At 36.1% G+C, this 23,248-nt stretch overlaps 1 protein-coding gene across 5 annotated transcripts in view; it reads left to right on the top strand.

Moving 5' to 3' along the window:
• myo6a (myosin VIa) overlaps positions 1-23,248 on the top strand; it is a 257,094-nt gene that overhangs the window by 27,910 nt on the left and 205,936 nt on the right. For all 5 annotated transcript variants that reach the window (XM_051925546.1, XM_051925547.1, XM_028797486.2 and 2 more), the window contains exon 2: positions 15,153-15,294. In XM_051925546.1, coding sequence (XP_051781506.1) covers positions 15,178-15,294 — 117 coding nt within the window. In that variant the 5' untranslated portion in view covers positions 15,153-15,177. The remainder of the gene's footprint in view (positions 1-15,152; positions 15,295-23,248) is intronic.

Below are 23,248 nucleotides of genomic sequence, written 5' to 3'. Positions count from 1 at the left end.
ACTACGTTTTCACTGTACTATACATTGATTTACTATGCAGACTGGTTCTTTTCACCTTTGTACCCTTTCATTTCATGTTTGTGGTGCATCCAAGACCTTTATCTTCTTTCATTTTCCTGATGATAATCTTTTTACTATAATTTTAACTGCTTTACAAAGTGCTTTGTAACAGTTCTCTGTGCTTGTTCTGAAAGATTTTATAAAGCTATCAGGTGATTGCCACGTCTACTGGGTTTCCAGTTTATAAAAATTAAGAACTGGCTGTTTGTTTCTCTGACAGTTATTAGGTGTAAGCTATGGAGAAAACATGACACATTTCTTTCATTCGGTTTGGTAACAGCTGGTCATAGCTGTGAAACCTACAATAAGTGGTGAGTTTTAAGTATTACCTGCAAAATATACAGCACAAAATATACAAAATACACATCCTTTTTCTCCCCAGGTTCATGTTTCCCTGTTTTTAGATGCATGCGCGAAGCACCTTTAGCGAAAGACCATATCCATCTGTCTGTCCGCATGAAACAACACCATCCCATCACCCTATGGACAAATTTTTTTCAGATATGACACACTAATTCTTCAGATGAATTTGTTGAGACAGTTCAGTTTTTTCTTTTAGATATCTCAAACAGATCGCTCTAACCGAAGTTTTAAAATTTCAAAATTTCCCATTGAAAAGTGTTGCAGAATTTGAGAACTCATCCATCTTAAATTGGATAAACAATATGGGTAGAATTACTTTATTGTTTTAATTTTACAATGAGATCGATTGTTTGAACTTGTATATTTTGTATATTTCCCTCTTTTACTCATCTGACAGCCACTTGGTGTACAAAAAAGGCAAAAGGCAAAATATTTATGTTAGCATATATAAGACTAAATCGATTGAACAGTGTTATCTGCAGATTATTATTGTAAAGAACAGATGTTATTAACTTACCAGCTAAACAGTATTTAATTAATAACATGGGAATGGTGCTTCTGCATTAACTGATATAAGCCTAGGACAGATTTAAAAATGGCTCCCAGCCCCTAAACTTTTAGTCCCAGATACACACAAACCATCGCAGCAAGCCCCTGTTCTTCTTGCCTGTCATGTACCTTTCGTATTCCTTTCGTAATTTCTTTCCAAGTTCATACGTATTTATATGGTATGTTTTAGTTAATATTAACAGCTAGATGGGAAACTTATTTCAGGTCCTGTACTTCTTTCATATGGTAATATTGATTCTGATTTTATGCTAGAATTGGCTTTTTGTATTAATATTTTTCAATTGCTAATCATTGGGTACTACTCTATTGGATATGCTTTCAAACCTCTTTTTAAGAAAATTGTACAACAATTAGTCACAGGCCCTCCACTACTAACACCCATCAATTGATGCTATTTTTACATGAATTGAATTGCATTCTTTTTTTGTGAAAGCTATTGAGTCCCCACAAGACTATTTGTGTTCAATTGTAAATTGCTGTTAAAAAGCGCATATTTACTTGTGTCTACCACCACATGCAATTGCATTCTGTTATGGCTATTACTTTTGAATATTGCTCATTGTTACAAAACTATTTAATAAGCAAAATGTAATAACTGACTCTTAGATGAAGTTAAAAAAAAACTGAAATGATTCAACTTTCAAACCAGTTAACTTGCATATATTATCTAACTTGTTTTTCCCCAAAACTATACTGTACAATTTGAAATCAAAACTAACTCAAAGAAAAATACAATCATCCATCCATCCATCCATCCATTATCCAACCTGCTATATTCTAACTACAGGGTCACGGGGGTCTGTTGGAGCCAATCTGAGCCAATCCCAGCCAATACAATCATATGATGTTTAATAAAAATAATTAAAGATGTAATATGATAATCAAGCTGAACCAAGCCAAACATTCCATTAATTGGCCCACAAAGTATGTTGAAACATATGAATGCATATCTTTAAAGAAAATCTGCAGACACATGCTGTGAAATATCACAGTAGCCAATATTTTAGAACACTGCCAAGGAAAAAAAAAATGTTCAGAAAGAAGCTGCTTTAACTGCTCAATACATTTTGTAACTTCTTGATTTTTATTGTTTACAAGGTATGTGAAAGTCCATGTACTATGCAACAGTTTATTCAGGGCAGTGTCACAATGTGGTATTGTTGTTATGTGCAGTATTTTTCTTTGAAATGTTATCAAAAAGGACAATTTGTATAATGGTTTGTATGGCAGTCATCTTGCAGCCCATAGTGAAGAATTATAAATACATGATTATATATTTTATATTCCTGGGATTTGTTCCTGCCTTTTTTTGTTTTTTTTGGGGCTTTGGCACTCTGTGACTATAATTTGGGTAAGCAGGCTGACAGATGAAGATATACAAGTACGGATATACCAGGAGTTTTTTTCTTTTTTTCTTTTGAAAAAAATTAAAATGAATAAATAGGGGAACAAGTAGAGGAGGAAGTTATTTATCAGAGAAAAGAAAGACCCCTGCCATGTTTCCATATAAGACCAAACAAGCAAATAGAAAAATGGAAACACTATGCTGACACCATGATGCCCTAGAGGAGCCTGGCAGTAGAGCAGTGCTTCATCCAGATACCAAGAAGAGAAAAGAATAGAGGAGGGCTAGTAATGGTTTAAAAATACTGTGATACTTATTTCTGTACAAATGACTAACAAACAGACATGCAGTATACACAGCTAATCAGGAACTCTAGTCAGGGCATGCTATACTAAAGTAGTTAGTCTTCAGTTTGTATTTAAAAGCTGAGATTGAAGGTGCATCTTTTATATTTAGCAGGTAGATCATTCCACAGCTTTGGGGCCCTGTAACTAAAAGCTTAACCTCCTGCTGTTATTTTATTAACCCTTGGACTCTTAAGTAGGCTGGCATCTTGAGACCTGAGTGTGTGCTCTGGTTTTTAAGTAATAAGTTCAGACAAGTAAGCAATACCCCAAGTTAAAAGCAGTATATTGAAACCAGCTCTAATCTTAACTGGGAGCCAGTGTAGGGACTTGAAAACTGGAGTTATGTGTTTGTATTTTCTGGTTCATGTAAGAATTCTTGCAGCAGCATTTTGAATTGAGAGTTGAACTAAAAACTGCATAAAGAATTAATTGAACAGCCAGCAAATAATGCATTGCAATAGTTAATCATACTAGAAATAAATGCATTAATTAATTTCTCAGTATCTTGTATATTTAGAAATATCTTAATCTTCCAACATATTTAAGATATAATATCTATTTTAAATGATATGCCTATGTCAAAGATAATGCCTAAACTGTGTGATGTTTCAGTAAAACTAATGGCAATTCCAATGGAGAACAATTTTACTTCATAAGGAACTGCACCAATAAGCAATGATAATAAGCAATAATAATGATAATAAGCAATAGATAATGCTAAGAATGGTTTTGAAAATTCATCTATTGTGCTCTTTACTATATTAGTTGGTACTGGGTCTAAGGAACAAGTAGTAGGTTTCATTTTAGAAATTAAAGTTATGACTTCCTGTTCTGCTACCTAACTAAAATTAACAAAGTGGTGCATACAATAAGAAACAAGGTTTGCTAATCTAGTATTAAATTTGTGAGGTGATGCTAAAATCTAGGATTTGATATAGTCAGTTTCCTCATTAAAGAACTTCATAATCTCTGCACTGCTGATGTCTATAAGTATTTTGCATTGAAGTTTAAAATTGTCATTTATTAGATTAGCCTCTTTTCTAAACAGTTTACGAGGATTATTACTTTTGTAATTTGTTAATGTAGAATAATAGTTATAGTGGGCTAAAAAGGGAGCTTTTTAAATACTTTTTAACACTCTCTGGCCAATCAATTCAGAACATCTGCAACTTTATTACTCTCCATCAAAGCTCCAGTTTTCGACATTCTAATGTCAGAGCTTAAGAATTCTCATTAAACCAAGGTGAGTTTTATGTGCTTTTAGTCACTATAATCCAAAGCATCTTTCACAGTCTCATTCTAATTTGTTATTAGTTGATCCAAATTGTTTTCAGCAATTATTCTTGAGTTTCTCATATTATTTACAAATTTTGATGCAGAGTTATAATTCTAGATGTTGTACTGTCCTTGTTTTACTAGGTGAGTATACAGAACCATGTCAAGCGTAATTGAGCAGTGATAAGTTTATTTAATGGAATAATATTTAAATTTTGAATTTCAACTCAATGATTAATAATTAGATCTAATGTGTGGCTATGACTATGTGTTAAGCAATTGACAATCTATTAAGACGCTATTGAATTTAACAAATACTGTAAGTAAAACATTTGTTGAAAGTGTCAGTTTCCATGTCAATGTGTATATTAAAATCCCTCATCAACATTTCATGATTACAATTTATGGCTAAATCAGATGAAAGGCTGCCAAATTCAATCATGAATTTTGAGTATGGCCCTGGTGGTCTGAAGACTAGCACTACAATTGTGCTGGACTCTGTTTTAATATCTAATACAAGTGCCTCAAAGAATGTAAATTCGCCTGAATTTTTAGAGGTGGTTTGCAGTTCGACACATATAATTATTACAAGACACCTCCTTGACCAGTATCTCTTAATTTATGAAGGAATGTGTAACCGTTTGGTGATGATTTGGCTAAGGGAATAAATAGTGTCTGATAAGCTAGGTTTCAGTGTGAAAACACAAATCTGATTTTTTACTTTATTTCCAAAAGAGCGAATATTAAGTAAGCAACATTTTAAACTGCAAGGATGTTTCTGTACTGGTGTTTATTGTTTTTAATTTAAATTAAATTAATGATACAGGTAGCATTAGTGGAGAATCTAATTTTAACTTTTAGTCTAATTAACTTTTAGTCTAATTGTTTTGTTTATCTTTTTTTATCAAGTGATTTAGATTTTGCTTCAATACTAAATATATAAAATGCCCCACAACAGGAATTCTGGGTAATAGCTACAGGATAGTAACATGTGGTAATCAATATGATCTACTCATTATTGTTTATCAGGCTTGCACCTTTTGTTGCAACAGAATAGTTTAGAGCTTAGCCCTAACAGAAGCAATGCTGGTGTGATCACATTATTCGTTGGGTAGTGTCTGAAATGTTAAAGTAACTATAGTTGGAATTCAGGCCTTCTACATACCTGAAATAAGGAATGTGGGTGTGATTTGTGAATTGGCTGTATTTTTAAAACCTTCGTTAAAAACATTTCTAAAATTATTAAAATTTGCTGACATTCAATCATGTCCTTTTTAAATTAGTTGGCTGTAAAACATTTTACTAAGGATAAATTGCTGCATTGGCCTATGTAATGGTATTTAATTAAACTGTTTTACTGTTTTTCTTTCAGTAGCTGTTAATTGACCATTTAAGTCACTGCAGTTTATTTGAAATGATTGCATTTTTTAACTTATTATCAAAGAAAGAACGGGGGTTGCAAGGGAGATCAAGGCGGAGGTGGGTGACGATAATGCATTTCTTTATATTTATGATTAGTACTATTATGTATCTCCTCAAAAGGTGGATTATACACTGAGATACAATGCTTAAATTGCCTCTTTTAAATAACGACATAGTTTGTTAATTGATAGTTATCTTTTTATAAATATGGATTTTTGCACTCCAGTCTGACTCGGGCACGTATAGTCACCTCATTGAGCATGCACTTTGCTTACCTTGGAGGGGAAAAGTTGACCAGAAATACTGCACAGAGACAACTCTGAATTCATTATCAAGAGTCTGCATCTGATATATCTGCTGGAACTGTGACACCTGAAGACCGAAGATTCACATACATTTTATAGAGCCTACACTGTCAGCTTTGACAGGTGAAAATACCTGTTTTCATTCCCAGTTATATTTCATGTGGTGTTATTGAAATAAATAACTGAAGATATAATAATTGAAGAAATAATTAAATGCATATGAAATAGGCAACAAAAACATATTTTGTAAAGCATTCAATTATTTTTGCTCATGTCATTTAATTTTTTTATTTGTGACATTTTACAATGCATTTATTTATTTGTGTATCTTTTTATTTAATTGATTTTGTCTGAAATAATCCTCTATACTGTTGTATTTTTGGAGGTCTTTTTCATAAATCTATCCATTTATCTGTTTTTTCCAGTCATGTTTAAGCCAAGTCTGTTCCAAGTCTTTTCCTATTACATCTAAGAACAATAATGGAAGTATTATGAACTTGAAGAACAAAGTGTACTACGGAAAAGCAAAAGCAGGCTATTTTCATGTAATTGCTGTGCCCTTAGCCCTCTTGAAACATGTCCCAGTACTGACACATACAATGCAGCAAAATGCTCTCCTTTCTCAACATTTGTGAATAATATTATAATATTTGATATGATACTGTCTAACCTATTAGAGCCAGTCCTGTCTGCATTAACAAATAGTGTTTCCCTCATGCTGAGGAATATTAGGTTACTCTGCTTAACTCAAGTATAGTTTGGGTTGCTCTTGAACCCTGCACTTTTTTTTTTTCTATTTCCACCTATTCAGTAGTTACATACTATAAAATTTTGATTTACAGCTTATTAAGCAAAGGAATTGTCATGGACTCAAAATAAAATATTATTCCAATGTTAGTTTAAGACATTGTGATATTTTTGTATTTTGTTTAAACTTTTTTAAAGTAAAGTTAGTATTTTTTTCCTTTAATCGGAAGGTTGCCGGTTCAAATCCCGTAAGATGCCAAAAGGGACTGTGCTCTGTTGGGCCCTTGAGCAAGGCCCTTAACCTGCAATTGCTATGCGCTTTGAGTAGTGAGAAAAGCACTACAGTGATCCCTCGCTATATCGCGCTTCGCTTTTCGCGGCTTCACTCCATCGCGGATTTTATATGTAAGCATATTTAAATATATATCGCGGATTTTTTGCTGGTTCGCGGATTTCTGCGGACAATGGGTCTTTTAATTTCTGGTACATGCTTCGCTCAGTTGATTTGCCCAGTTGATTTCATACAAGGGACGCTATTGGCAGATGGCTGAGAAGCTACCCAACTTACTTTTCTCTGTCTCTCTTGCGCTGACTTTCTCTGATCCTGACGTAGGGGGATTGAGCAGGGGGGCTATTCGCACACCTAGACGATACGGACGCTCGTCTAAAAATGCTGAAAGATTATCTTCACGTTGCTATCTTTTGTGCAGCTGCTTCCTGAAACGACATGCTGCACCGTGCTTCGCAAACTTAAAAGCTTGAAGGGCACGTATTGATTTTTGACTGAAAAACAAACTCTGTCTCTCTCTCTCTCTCTCTCTCTGCTCCTGACGGAGGGGGTGTGAGCTGCCGCCTTCAACAGCTTTGTGCCGCGGTGCTTCGCATACTTAAAAGCCAAACAGCCCTATTGATTTGTTTGCTAGAGATTGTTTTCTCTATCTATGTAACATTCTGTGCTCCTGACATGCACTCCTTTGAAGAGGAAGATATGTTTGCATTCTTTTAATTGTGAGATGGAACTGTCATCTCTGTCTTGTCATGGAGCACAGTTTAAACTTTTGAAAAAGAGACAAATGTTTGTTTGCAGTGTTTGAATAACGTTCCTGTCTCCCTACAACCTCCTGTGTTTCTGCGCAAATCTGTGACCCAAGCATGACAATATAAAAATAACCATATAAACATATGGTTTCTACTTCGCGGATTTTCTTATTTCGCGGGTGGCTCTGGAACGCAACCCCCGCGATGGAGGAGGGATTACTGTATATACAGTGCATCCAGAAAGTATTCACAGCGCATCACTTTTTCCACATTTTGTTATTTTACAGCCTTATTCCAAAATGGATTAAATTCATTTTTTTCCCTCAGAATTCTACACACAACACCCCATAATGACAACGTGAAAAAAGTTTACTTGAGGTTTTTGCAAATTTATTAAAAATAAAAAAACTGAGAAATCCCATGTACATAAATATTCACAGCCTTTGCTCAATACTTTGCCGATGCACCTTTGGCAGCAATTACAGCCTCAAGTCTTTTTGAATATGATGCCACAAGCTTGGCACACCTATCCTTGGCCAGTTTCGCCCATTCCTGTTTCCAGCACCTCTCAAGCTCCATCAGGTTGGATGGGAAGCGTCGGTGCACAGCCATTTTAAGATCTCTCCAGAGATGTTCAATTGGATTCAAGTCTGGGCTCTGGCTGGGCCACTCAAGGACATTCACAGAGTTGTCCTGAAGCCCCTCCTTTGATATCTTGGCTGTGTGCTTAGGGTCGTTGTCCTGCTGAAAGATGAAGTGTCGCCCCAGTCTGAGGTCAAGAGCGCTCTGGAGCAGGTTTTCATCCAGGATGTCTCTGTGCATTACTGCAGTCATCTTTCCCTTTATCCTGACTAGTCTCCCAGTTCCTGCCGCTGAAAAACATCCCCACAGCATGATGCTGCCACCACCATGCTTCACTTTAGGGATGGTATTGGACTGGTGATGAGCGGTGCCTGGTTTCCTCCAAACGTGACGCCTGGCATTCACTCCAAAGAGTTCAATCTTTGTCTCATCAGACCAGAGAATTTTCTTTCTCATGGTCTGATAGTCCTTCAGGTGCCTTTTGGCAAACTCCAGGTGGGCTGCCATGTGCCTTTTACTAAAGAGTGGCTTCCATCTGGCCACTGTACCATACAGGCCTGATTGGTGGATTGCTGCAGAGATGGTTGTCCTTCTGGAAGGTTCTCCTCTCTCCACAGAAGACCTCTGGAGCTCTGACAGAGTGACCATCGGGTTCTTGGTCACCTCCCTGACTAAGGCCCTTCTCCCCCGATCGCTCAGTTTAGATGGCCGGCCAACTCTAGGAAGAGTCCTGGTGGTTTCGAACTTCTTCCACTTACAGATGATGGAGGCCACTGTGCTCATTGGGACCTTCAAAGCAGCAGAAATGTTTCTGTAACCTTCCCCAGATTTGTGCCTCAAGACAATCCTGTTTCGGAGGTCTACAGACAATTCCTTTGACTTCATGCTTGGTTTGTGCTCTGACATGAACTGTCAACTGTGGGACCTTATATAGACAGGTGTGTGCCTTTCCAAATCATGTCCAATCAACTGAATTTACCACAGGCGGACTCCAATTAAGCTGCAGAAGCATCTCAAGGATGATCAGGGGAAACAGGATGCACCTGAGCTCAATTTTGAGCTTCGTGGCAAAGGCTGTGAATACTTATGTACATGTGCTTTCTCAATTTTTTTATTTTTAATAAATTTGCAAAAACCTCAAGTAAACTTTTTTCACGTTGTCATTATGGGGTGTTGTGTGTAGAATTCTGAGGGAAAAAATGAATTTAATCCATTTTGGAATAAGGCTGTAACATAACAAAATATGGAAAAAATGATGCGCTGTGAATACATTCCGGATGCACTGTATGAAACTGTTCTTGGAGGAATGGTAGTGTGGTGAGGGAATGCTATACATATTTTTTATTTTAAAGACATTCGTCTTTTTGCTTTTGCATATGGAGCTTTGGTGCTCCACACAGAAATCAAGTTTGGGTAGTCAGGACTGTAGCAGACAGACTCTGCAGCAGTTTGTGAATAATTCGGCTGATTGAGATGAGTGATTTCAAGCGAAGCTTCTTGGTTCTTCACTTTATCTTTGATTACATCATTTTCATTTTCTGAATGCAGTGTAAAGTAGCTTTCAAGAGATCTTGTCTGCTGGAATTGGAGAGGCAGTCTTGGTTTGTAGTGTGTACATTATAAAATACCATTGTTAAAAATAAAATGTACCTGAACTTCTGAATGTGGACAGAGATTTGTGGTATGCCATTTTTGCACTGTGGCAGGAATGAATTTTGTTGTGCAAGTACCATTAAAATGCACTGCATTTATGTTCCCACAGATGACAGTCTATACATATAAGCACTGCTGCTGAGGTTATCTGTACATGGCACAAAAATTGCAAAAAAAATCTTGATACTTATTCTGAATGTATTGATACATTTTTATGTAAAGTATTGTGGTACTCATCCATATACTTTAGCTTTTGCTACTTGCTGTTTATATCAGTAATTTGTTATGTAACAGTTCTTTATAGTTTATAATTGTTTTATAGCTGCAACTATTTTAACTTGTGACATACAGTTTCAAAAGTTACAGTTGGGATTTTTCCCACAGCATTTGGGGACTGGGTTAAAATCTTAGTCTTTGTTGCTGTTTATGCAAGGCATGTCTTTATCTGAGTATTCTTCTGTTTGTCTCCCATCCCAAAGAAAAGCATTTTAGGTTAGTTGGTAATGTTAAGTTGTGTGTGAATGTGTGGCAGTACCTTGCAGTGGGCTTTTGTCCTATCCAGGGTTAGTTCCTGGCATGTTTTCAGTTTTTCCTGTACAAGCTTACTTTTTTGTGTGTAAACCGTTAACCAAAAAGTGAAAACAATTATAAACTACTAGCCAACCCGCTGCATAATTATGTATTGATGGGTGAACACTTCCAGAAAGACACAGTTGTCCAAATGGGGTGGTTTTGAGGATACGACTGTAGGTGAATGAAAAGATGGAACTCTGGAGAGGGCAACATACAATTGTCCGTGACTGACAATTGGAGGACTGCTGTCGCATGCTCATTCAGCGATTCACATCTGCGACAAACAAACTGTTTTACACGCTGCATACAGTGATTCACATCCGCGACAAACATGATTTTTCTTAGATGGTCCTGTCGCGTCCTCGAAGCATACACGCTGCCTGGTCATGTGCCCTGTCGCAAGAGCAACTCACAGAGACCCGCCCACCAACTCTAAGACCATGGAATACCCCTCGCAAACTGTTTTAGACGCTGCATACAGCGATTCACATCTGCGACAAACATGCCTCTTCTTAGATGGTCCTGCCGCGTCCACCCCCGTTCTCGAAGCATACACACTGCCTGGTCATGTGCCCGCTCGCAAGAGCAACTCACAGAGACCCGCCCACCAAACCTAAGACCATGGGATACCCCTCGCAATCTGTTTTACACACTGCATACAGAGATTCACATCTGCGACAAACATGCCTCTTCTTAGATGGTCCTGCCGTGTCCATCCTCGTTCTTGAAGCATACACACCGCCTGGTCATGTGCCCGCTCGCAAGAGCAACTCACGGAGACTCGCCCACCAACTCTAAGACCATGGTGTGTAAAACAGTTTGCGATGGTGGACACGGTTGTGCATCGTAACCGAAAAGAATAATGAAAAGTCAGCGTGGCTCAGAGGTTCATGTGGAGTGTAGCAGAGACGAACCCTGTTTTGTGAGTTGCTGCGTCCGAGTTGGTGGGCGTGGCTCTGCGAGTTGTCGTCGTATCCAATGATGCCGTGCTTTCTGAGTTATTGCGTCCGAGTTGGTAGGCGTGGCTCTGCGAGTTGTCGTCGTATCCAATGTTTTTAGAGTTGGTGGGCGTGGCTCCATCCTGCGTGCTCCATGGGTGTCTTGCTTGCGCTGGCGGCTGCTTAGTGAATTATATATGTTACCGGCAATGTATGAAATGCAGGCATTGTATTATAGAATGCCTAGGCAATATATAGAATACCGAAAATTGGACGTCAAAGTATGAAACGATTAACATTTCACACATTTCCTAGGCATTCTATGCAATGCCAAAAGACAAACCGGCAAAGTATAAAATACTCCCGCTAATGACGTTTCTAATGTCATTCTCCCCTCAGAAAGAGAATTCCCCATTTGCATTTCAGTGCAATTTAAAATTAAACTTTTTCCTTCCTTGTTTCAACAAGTAGTTTCATATTTTATTTTCTCTTGTTTTCCTTAATAAGAAAGTCCTATACTTTATTTTGTATTTATTTCTTTTTCATATATGTCTTTTCAATAAAAGCCTTTTCATGACTCTCTTTTAATACTTTGCTTAAATAGCATTTGTCATTCTATATAATGCCTAGGTATTACATACAATGTCTAGGGAAAGAATATATAATATTAAAATAATTCGGATATTTCATACTTTGCCCAAAAACGGCAGGCATTCTATATATTGCCTAGGCATTCTATACAATGCCTGCATTTCATACATTCCCGGTAACATATATATAGATAGTAATATTGTCAAGTTTTGCAAATCACCTTTGGGTCAAGTCATCTGCATGTAAAATAATAATAATAAGGTGGCTCTTTATGTCATATTCATTCTTATTATGACATGACTTTTAAAATAGCAATTGTCTAATTTTGAAGTGTTCAAAAAACAACTCTGTGAATGATGCTTTGCAAAGGTGAAAAGGAAAACAAAAAAGAAAACAAAAGGAGGGTGTAGCACATGAGCCTTGCCTATATATTGCCTCACCCTGTCTGCTATGATATCCAGTCTGTTCGCATTTTTTTAATGCCTCCTATTGTTTTTCCTAGTGTCTTTTTTTAAAATCAATTAGTATGATGTTGGAAATAGGAGGAAATAGAACTATTTATCTTAAAGCATTGATCTGATTAAAACTATTATATATTGCCAAACTAATACTTGCTGGAGCCTATTGCAGCAAACATAGGGCGCAAGGCAGAAAAATAGTTGGGCAGGGTGCCATTCAGTTGCTGTATATATTTATTAAAATCTTTTTCAGAATTTATTGCTATATGGCGGAGCTATCTTAACAATACAATCCATAAGTACATAAACATTATATATATATATATATATATATATATATATAATATTTGTTTATTTTACATTTTAGGCCATTTATCACTTTTGTGTCAGTGTTTCATTGTGAACGTCAGCATAGTTTATCCTTTAACAGTGGTGCATGAGCTAAGTTGCATAACTGGCTTATTGTAAGCTAAATTGCTGTTGGGTTCCTCCCTCTTAAATGGCAAGGGTAGTTGTTTCCTATATAATATATCTCTTTATACTTTTTGTTATAAAAATTAAGTTAAAAAAATTGTAAAGAAATAATAAAGGTATAAAATGGTGATTTTTTTTTTGAGATTTTTCAGTATTGCCAATACACTTTTTATCTTTCTTCAACAATGCACAACTTCTAGCTAATCTGGATAAAGCTTCCAGTATAACAATTTGGTTTTTAATTTTATTTATTTATAGGTTTATTTATTTGTATTTATCAGATTAAAATAAAGCCCATGCCTTGGTGTAACCTTCAGAGTGTCTGTGCATTTTGTTTTGAGTTTTAATTGTATTTTAATTGAAAATCATGTTTATAGTGTACAAAAGATATTATTTGCTATGTAAGCTTTAGATAGAACATTATTTGTCCCAGTGGGGAAATTTGACTTTTTACAGAAGCTCTTTAAAAAATATATAAATAGATAAATATATATACACAGTTTGGTCTGAATGACTAATTTCACTTCCAGGTTACCTTGGAGAGATCATGCTTGCAAATGTTTTAATATTTACAAAGCAGGTCAGAAAAAAAAAAAGGATAAAAACCACTGGTGATAAACAAAGAAGCCATGGGGACTTGTAGCTCATGGCAATGAATATTTAATTGTTCACAGAGTAAATGCTCTCTCTTGAACCTCTGAGGAGTCCTCAAGGGGGGTCATTTCTCTGTAGTTCTTTTTCTTCTTTCTTTTCTGTCTGGGGAAGGCTGGCTGTGATGACAGAAATTTGTTGTCTAATGCATTGAAGTTATGATTCTAAACAGCTGGGATTTACATGAATATAGTAATTGAAAAAATCAAAGAGACTGGCCAAATTGCATTGGCATGTGATTAGTAATAGTGTCAAAACATTTTCATAGGGTACACTAATTATAATACTTGTAGTATTATAATTGCTTGCTTGAACTGGACATACACATTTGGACATTACGTTCAATATAAATAAATGCAAATTAATCCATTTCAATGTTTTAAGCAAAGAGGTTATATAATATTTAAGTTGTATCCCCTTCGGATTTATGCACAGTGTTCAGTATAATGTATGCTTTTACAGCCTGCTTGTAACATCAATTTGGGAACATTTTGTATTATTAAAAATAGCAAACCATTTAATTGAATGGCATCAACTCTGTTATTTACAATGTTGGTAGCTTGTTTGGAGAAGAATATGTTAAAGGGTAGTTTGGACTATTCAGTTTGTTCAATTTCTCTTTCACTGTTATTTATTTATTTTTTTGGTGTGATGGGGGCGGCACGGTGGCGCAGTGGTAGCGCTGCTGCCTCGCAGTTAGGAGACTTGGGTTCGTTTCCTGGGTCCTCCCTGAGTGGAGTTTGCATGTTCTCCCCGTGTCTGTGTGGGTTTCCTCTGGGTGCTCTGGTTTCCTCCCACAGTCCAAAGACATGCAGGTTAGGTGGATTGGCGATTCTAAATTGGCCCTAGTGTGTGCTTGGTGTGTGGGTGTGTTTGTGTGTGTCTTGCGGTGGGTTGGCACCCTGCCCGGGATTGGTTCCTGCCTTGTGCCCTGTGTTGGCTGGGATTGGCTCCATCAGACCCCCGTGACCCTGTGTTCGGTTTCAGCGGGTTGGAAAATGGGTGGATGGTGTGATGGGAGTTGGAGTGTTTTACTGGGCAAGTTAAATGTCAAAGGAAATATTGTATACAGTATATGGTGTAATGACAATGTATTACTTTGTATTATACTGCTCTCCAAAAACCAATATATATAGGTTATGTCACATGTTGACAGTCCATTGCAGGGCTATAGTATAAATTTGCAAAATATTTTTTTTTTTTTTTTTTACCAGCTTGAGGCATAATGCTAAGGTCATTTTGCCATATTTGCTTTATCATCTTCAGATTAAAGAACATAACATGTAAATATGAATGGACCATCAATCTTCATGTTAAGATTAATAATATCTATAGCAATCTGTAGCATCCCTTAAATTGCCTGATCTTTTTTATAAGCAGTAAGCTCCCTATCAGTTACTTATATTTTTAGGGCTGGTAAATAACATTATACTTTCTGTTAATTGAATTTTGAAGTTTAAATTAACATTTAATTAGGTTTAGTAACATGCTCATATTATTTAATTATTTTCAGTTTCTGTTTTTAAATCCATTATCTTTGATGGACAAGAAGACAGATCTACACTTAGGTGGAAAAGTTAACTTAAGAAAAATATTTTTTAATGTAATTTGTACATTTAAAACATGCAGTGTAAATGTAGATTTTCTTTCACTATTACTACTATGACTTATTCAAGGTTTGTTTTAAATTGTTGTTTGTTCTTTGAAAACATTTTTCAATTAACGTAATAAAATAATATGACATCATTCTTTTTTTATAGGTGTCACAGATAGCTGCTGTCCACAATGGACGATGGGAAGCCAGTGTGGGCACCGCATCCAACTGATGGTTTCCAGTTAGGTACAATTATAGACATTGGAGCAGACTCACTGACAATTGAACCCCTTAATCAAAAGGGAAAAGTGAGTACCACTATGGTTTCTTCTACATACTTATTGTAGTTATTAATTTAAATTTTTGTTATAGTAGTGTTGATATATAGCAGTAACAGTTCTAAATACAATATTAGAAAAAAGGTTGTTAATGGAAGAAAGCTATTAATTTATAATTTGTGCAATGCTTAAAGCTTAAACTGTTTGCCAGTGTGCTCACAATAATTAAAGAAGATTAATAGAGTGTGTTTTGTCTGAGGCTTCAGGATTTACTGTCGGGGTACTGGTTTTAGCAGAGTTAATAGTCCGCCTAAAACTTGTTATTGACTTTGACAAATGCTCTGTGAATATCCACACTAATTCTAATTTAGGCCATTACAGGAATTCCTGTGTTGGAGGTAGATCATTTGGATAGATAGCAGGAGAAAAATGAAGAGGAAAGAGGATGTGGCTTGTGATTTGCATGTGCAGATGCACTGGGTAGTGTGAATAGTCTTGGTTATAACCTGTAGCTCTGAGTATTTTTTGTAAGTTGTTTTAACACCTGAACTATTGTAGCAAGTGATACTGTCTTTCCTTGTGTTAAAGATTTTCTGTTATGTGGAAAGTTACATTTTAACAAGCCACTCTTGCAAGTTTTCATTTAAATAAGTATGTTCTGTGGAAATGGAATTGTAATCTGCTATAGTTTTGGGAACTTGTTAGAGAATTATTTTTCATTTTCATGTTAAAGAATATTTAAATGTGTTGTTGTGATTTACTTATGTATTTAGTTATTTATTATTGCTGTGAATGGCTCACTATACATATACCTATGTAGTTTCAACTTTAAAGTACCTGGTCAAGTTCAAAACACTTGTTCTGATTTTATTGAAGGGCTGCTTTAATTGCAACAATACCTGTGATACCCTGTACATTTTTTTATCTTGATATATGTCTGACATATTTTATAGAAAGACTGGTAAATATTAACTAAGACTAGCAGATTTTTCATTCTACTAGTATTTCACACAACCCATGCTCAATGAAAAGTGCCACTCAGTATAAAATATAGATAGTCACAAAAGGAAGCTCATTTACTTGCATGCAATTGTGCCTCCATGTCCAACATATTCATTCAAGAATGGCTTCTTCTTACTTTCTGCATGATGTACTATAAGTGTGGTACTATTCACAAACTGCTATAGTTACAGTGATAATTATACCTTTAAAATTCAGACATCAGCTGAAGTCACACTTCGACTTGGTTTCAGTACAATCAGTTGTCCTTTAAAAATGAAATCATGTACAGTGGATCCTCGGTTTGCGAGCATAATTCATTCCGGAAACATGTTCGTAGTGCAAAGCACTCGTATATCAAAGTGAATTTCCCCATAAGAAATAATGGAAACTCAGATGATTTGTTCCACAACCCAAAACTATTCATATAAAAATGATTAATACAAAGTATAAAGTAAAAATACATCAAACAAATTAACCTGCACTTTACCTTTGAAAAGAATCATGGCTGGTGTGAGTGAGTTTCTAAACTCTTGTGGGATTCCACCCAACGGGACGACACGTGGAACAGCGTCCCAAAGCAATCGCAGTCTCCCAGTGCTGTAGCAGTTCGCTGTAAAAGTGAATCTGAAAAGATCACGGACGTGCTATAAGCGCCTGCCGTCGATGGGTGATACAAGGAACAAGGAACATTATAAATGTGCAGGGCACTGCCTGACTGCTGTGTCTGTTTCAAGCTGAATAAAGCTGGTGTTGACTCAGCTTTGTGTCTTATTGTGCAAGACGGGGACTCGCACATCACAGTACACATGCGCGCGCAAGCACACACATACACACACACACACACACGCACGCGAGCGAGCACACACATACACACACACGCGTGCACACACAGTCACAATGCTAATGCTGTAGTAAACAGTATACGCTCATACGGATGTTTACTATGAGTGAGGCACACCGACTCAGACAGAGACTAGGAGACGATTGCCCACAATCCCGCAGCGAGAGAGAGAAGAATCATCAATTCAGTTGTGATCACATGACGCTCAGCAGACAAAGAGTATACATACTACTCGTACTGCAAGACCTCGCTCGTTTATCAAGTCAAAATTTATTAAAAATTTTTGCTCATCTTGCAAAACACTCGTAAACCAAGTTACTCGCAAACCGAGGTTCCACTGAATTTCCTGCTTCATCAAAATATCCAACATGGTGTGCTTGGTATAACCCTGGTACCAAGTGCATGAAAAAGAATACTTTTGTATCATTAAAGCAACTTTGAAATAAAGTTTATATCAAAACCATCTTGTTATTACAAAATAATTAGACTGCAGTAGAGACATTACTAATAAACAACTCTATAGATGAAGGAATAATCACAAACTCATAACTGTACTTTGAAAACAGCCTACCATTAAGCTCTTTGAGACAGTAATGAAGAGAAGCTTATACGCCTACAACCACACACAGTGCGTTGAAATTACTCTTAAAGTATTCTTTCTCAGTTTGTAATAAGCATACATTTGTTTTACAAGGAAAGTATTGTGAAGGGGTCAAAATTTCAACTTTGAATTTTCAATGTATTTAGAGTTTTTAGGTATACCTGAACGGTTTGACCACTTTTGAGTTAATATCCATTTTTGCATGAGTATATTTAGTATGTCTAAGAGTCTGTGGAAATTATAAGTCAAAAACTAATGACACAGAATGAATCTTGATATCATGAGTTATTAGCATGAATTATTAGCACTGTAAAATTCTACAAGTCTACTGAGTTTGAGCAAAATTAAATTTTACACCGAGTTTTTTTTTTTTTTTTTTTTTTTGCTCTTTTTAGCACACTTAGGCCTAGAATGTTTTAGTGATAAATCACAGCTTTATGCAGGACATGTTATGAGCTGGAAACATTAGGTTTTTCTTTTCTTTTATGTGAAATTGTGATAAAATGTTATCCAGATAAAACCTGGATAGCTGGGCTTGAATATATTGTAGCTGTTTTACAACCCTGGTACAATCTTGGCTCTTAGGTCATAGTTTTTTTTTCTTCTGTTGTTTGATAATTTCTCTCATTATTGTATTTTATTTCTTTTCTGAGCACAATAAACAGAGAGTAAGCACTGGATGGTGCAAGGGCAGAGACAAAGCATTTGAGAATATACAACATGCAGACAGTTTTTAACTTTGTACTTAAAATTTTAAAAAGTTTGTTGATAATACAGTCTCATCCTATATGTGGAATCACCATGACAAAATGATTATCAAGTCACTATAGACATTAAAGGAATTAACCAAATATGCTTCAAGCACCAATTCACTAAAGGCCTGTAAAACTGATCTTTTTAAAATTTTATGAAATTTTTCTAAGACACATTTTTTTGAACACTGCTAATTTAGGTCACGTACAGATAAACTTATAATTTGTTAAGATGAATTAGTGTAAAAAGTTGCAAATTGTGACTGTTCTGCATTTTAAATGGTGACAGTCTACTACTGTTTTTGAAAAACCCTCCTGCCTGTTTCTCATTTTGATGTGGAAGTGTATAGCCGGGCTTCCAGAAGAGCAAGTAGATTGGTATTTGGGATACTTTTAGTTTGCTTTCATATAAAATGTGCCATATAACAAATAATAATTGAGAATTAAACAAATTTGCTAAGGTGATCATTGTGAGAGAACCAAAAGTGGTATGGTATTTATAGTTGGAAAGGAATATAAAGAAAATATTTATGTACAAACAATTTTCTTACTATTTTTAAGTTTTTTTGACAAAACTATGCATAGATTACATTAAAAATTATACAGTATATAGTAGTATGGAATATGCCTTTTATATACAAAAAATAATAAATAAACATATAACTAATACTACACTAAATCTTTCCAAACAGAGCCACACCTTGTGCCAAACAGTATTATTTGCAAAGCTAAGGGATATGATATCTAAATCTAGTATAATGATAGCTGACAAATAGGGGTACAAAAGAAAATTGATTCCAGGGTTGTATATCATTAAATGTCTTGGTTATGTACTTTAAAATCCAGTTTTTTGGAGAGAAATCCCTAAAGCACACATTTTATTTTACTTGATGTTGATGTAAAGGTTTTTAATCCTATAAATACGTTTCAAATTAAGGAGTATTGTACTCATTACTCTTCAGCTATTTGCAGCTCATTTACTACATAAGCAGAATAATAGCTATTTATTTTTGGGTATGTAATTTAGGTGCAATAATGCAGATAACCCCTTAGTTCATAAGGAGTTAATAATGGTGCAGTGACTGCATATTTTAAAGAGCAACTAACAATTAAGAGAACACACCAAATGAAAGTTTAACTCTACCCCCAAATAAGATTGTCTACTCTACACAGGAAAAAAAACACAGCAAGGTATAAACAACTAGCTTTGGTGACATCAGATAGTTTTTGAGGCTCAGAGCTCTGTTACAGAAGGTGGCTGAAAAAAAAGGGTGGGTTTGTGTTATACATGCCGTGCTGGGAAGCCATAATTGAAGGACAACATGAAAGGAGACATAACCTGGCCGGATGGAGCTGAATTGATATACAGTTCAAAGGGAAACATTAATGGATGGAATGTGGAAGGTGGCATATCAAGAGTAGTTCCTCCCCCAGTATGATAGATGGTAGTGCTCCACTGGCATGAACCCAGTAAGGACACCCACAGGGATTTATGGGAGTCATTTTGAGGGACAACTCTATTGGGGTTACAATACAATACAATACAGTTTATTTTTGTATAGCCCAAAATCACACAGGAAGTGCCGCAATGGGCTTTAACAGGCCCTGCCTCTTGACAGCCCCCCAGCCTTGACTCTCTATGAAGACAAGGAAAAACTCCCAAAAAAAACCTTGTAGGGAAAAAATGGAAGAAACCTTGGGAAAGGCAGTTCAAAGAGACATCCCTTTCCAGGTAGGTTGGGTGTGCAGTGGGTGTCAAAAGAAGGGGGTCAATACAATACAATGCAGTTCACAGAACAGAGCAATTCCTCAATATAGTAAGAAATAAAAAATATAAATTTTAGAAGTACAGAGCAGAATTTAACAGTAGATGATATATCCCATGATAAGATTTGGATTTGTGTAGAGTCCTGGAGACCTCATCCTTCAAGCTGCCTCCCCTATTTGGCCATTCCAAAGGCTGAAACAGTGCTGGGCCAGCCAATCCGATGAAAGGACCCCTCTTTCCCACGATTCCTGCGATCCTCCATCTGGGATGACTTTTCCTTAGGCAGGCAAAACAACTTGGCAGGTGGGCCATGGCACCAAGTGCCACATTTGAGTACCGAGAAGAAAAACAGAATAAGTGAGGGTTAGTATACAATTATAACTGTCATGTTACTTATGTTTAAGTGCTAATGACTAACAACAGAGATGCAGTCTGTACAGTAATCAGCAGCTCTAGTCAGGATATGCTAAACTGAAGTAGTGAGTCTTCAGCCGGGATTTAAAAGCTGAGACCGAAGGGGCATCTCTTATAGTAGCAGGCAGACCATTCCACAGTTTAGGGGCCCTGTAACTAAAAGCTCGACCTCCCACTGTTATTTTATTAATCCTTGGGATCATAAGCAGACCGGCATCTTGAGATCTTAATGTGCGCTCAGGTTTGTAAGTCATGATAAGTTCAGACAAGTAAGCCGGACCTCGACCATTTAATGCTTTATATGTTAAAAGAAGGATTTTGAAATCTGCCCTAAACTTAACCGGAAGCCAGTGTAAGGATTTAAGAACTGGAGTTATGTGTTCGTATTTTCTTGTTCTTGTAATAATTCTCGCAGCCGCATTTTGGATTAACTGGAGGCTGTATAAAGAACAGTTTGAACATCCAGTGAACACCACATTGCAGTAGTCAATCCTACTAGAGATAAATGCATGAATTAGTTTCTCAGAATCCTGTTTATTTAAAAAGCGCCTTAATTTCCTAACATTTTTAAGATGGAAGAAACATGTTTTGGACAACTTTGTAATATGCGCTTTAAATGACATGCTAGAGTCAAAGATAACTCCTAGATTGCGGGCTGATTCAGTAAAATTGACTGGGATTCCCACTGAGTTAAATGATGACAAAATATTGTTGTGATCAGCATCATTCCCTCCAACAATTAATATCTCTGTTTTATCTGTATTTAAAGACAAGTAGTTCTTATTCATCCACTCCTTTAATTCACTAACACAACTAATTAAAGACAGCATTGGAGAAACTTCATCTGATTTAAATGAAAGGTATAACTGGGTGTCATCTGCATACGAGTGAAAATTAACATTATGTTTCCTAATGAGAGATCCCAGTGGAAGCATGTAAAGTGAAAACAGTAAAGGTCCCAGTACTGAGCCCTGCGGGACACCATATTGAACTTCTGTGTATAATGATGGAGTACTGTCAGCACATTTCTGTACATATTGGAATCGATTTGATAAGTAAGAACTAAACCAAGCGAGCACGGTGCCTGTAAGCCCAACATCATTTTCTAGCCTGTGCAGTAAAATAGAATGGTTGATGGTGTCAAATGCTGCACTTAAGTCCAACAACATAATTACAGTGGAGTTTCCTTCATCAGAGGATATCAGAATGTCATTTACAACCCGTGTTAGTGCCGTTTCTGTACTATGACCAGTGCGAAAACCAGACTGGAATTTCTCAAATAAATTGCAATGCGTAAGGTGTGTCTGAAGCTGACTGGCGACTACTTTTTCTAGTATTTTAGAGAGAAACGGTAAATTTGAAATAGGCCTTTAATTATTTAGTATATGTGGGTCAAGGTCTGACTTTTTAAGTAATGGTTTAATGACTGACACTTTTAGTGTATCAGGTACTGTGCCATGCAATAATGAACTATTGATAATGTTTAGGATAGGCGCTGCAAGAACATCCATTGCACTTTTTACTAGTTTTGTTGGCACTGGATCTAGGGAACAAGTAGTGGGCTTCATTTTAGAAATTAAACTTAATACTTCCTGCTCAGTTACAGGATTAAAATTACTAAGGTGCTAAGTGCAATGTGAGACAGGGTCTGCTAAGCTAATATTTGGTTTGTACTGTGATGCAGAGATCTGGGATCTTATATTTATAATTTTCTCATTGAAGAAGTTCATAAAGTCTGTACTGCTAATGTCTGTTGGTATTTTGCACTGTTGATCTGAATTTCCATTTGTTAATTTAGCCACTGTTCTAAACAGTACCCGAGGATTTTTATTATTGTTATCTATTAATGTAGAATAGTATTCTGACCGAGCTTTAAAGAGGGCTTTTTTAAATTTATTAACACTCTCTGTCCATGCAATTTGAAAGACATGTAGCTTTGTTGTTCTCCATCTGCGCTCCAGTTTTTGACACTCTAATTTAAGAGCTTGAGTGTTTTCATTAAACCAGGGAGAGTTTCTATGTGCTTTGATCACTTTTGTTTTAAGGGGAGCCACTGTGTCCAGAGCAACTCTCAAGGTCACATTATAATGTGATGTTAGCTGATCTAAATTGTTTTCCGTGTTTACATTTGATGTTAACTGATCTAAATGGTTTTCCACAATTACACTCGACTTACTCAAAGTATCTATAAATTTTGAAGCAGAATTACAATCTAGATGTCGCACTGTCTTTGTTTTAATCTGGGAGTGTGTTGGCAAGGGCATGACTAAATCAAATGTAATTAAGTAATGATCGGAAATAACTTCATTTAATGGAGTAATAATTAAATTTTGAATTTCAACTTTGTAAGTTATAATTAAATCTAATGTGTGGTTATGATTATGAGTTGGACCTCTGACATTCTGACAAAATCCTACTGAATTTAACAAATAAGTAAAACATTTGCTAAAAGTGTCAGTTTCCACATCAATGTGTACATTAAAATCTCCCATCAGTACTACGTGATCATAATTTATAGCCAAGTCAGATAAAAGGTTGCTAAATTCAGACATGAACAATGAATACGGCCCTGGTGGTCTATAGACTAGCACTATAATTGTGTTGGA

The sequence above is a fragment of the Erpetoichthys calabaricus genome, chromosome 3, assembly GCF_900747795.2.
Source record: "Erpetoichthys calabaricus chromosome 3, fErpCal1.3, whole genome shotgun sequence".
Lineage (NCBI taxonomy): Eukaryota > Metazoa > Chordata > Cladistia > Polypteriformes > Polypteridae > Erpetoichthys > Erpetoichthys calabaricus.
The sequence above is the reverse complement of the archived record's forward strand: the minus strand, read 5'-3'. Positions and strand labels throughout refer to the sequence as shown.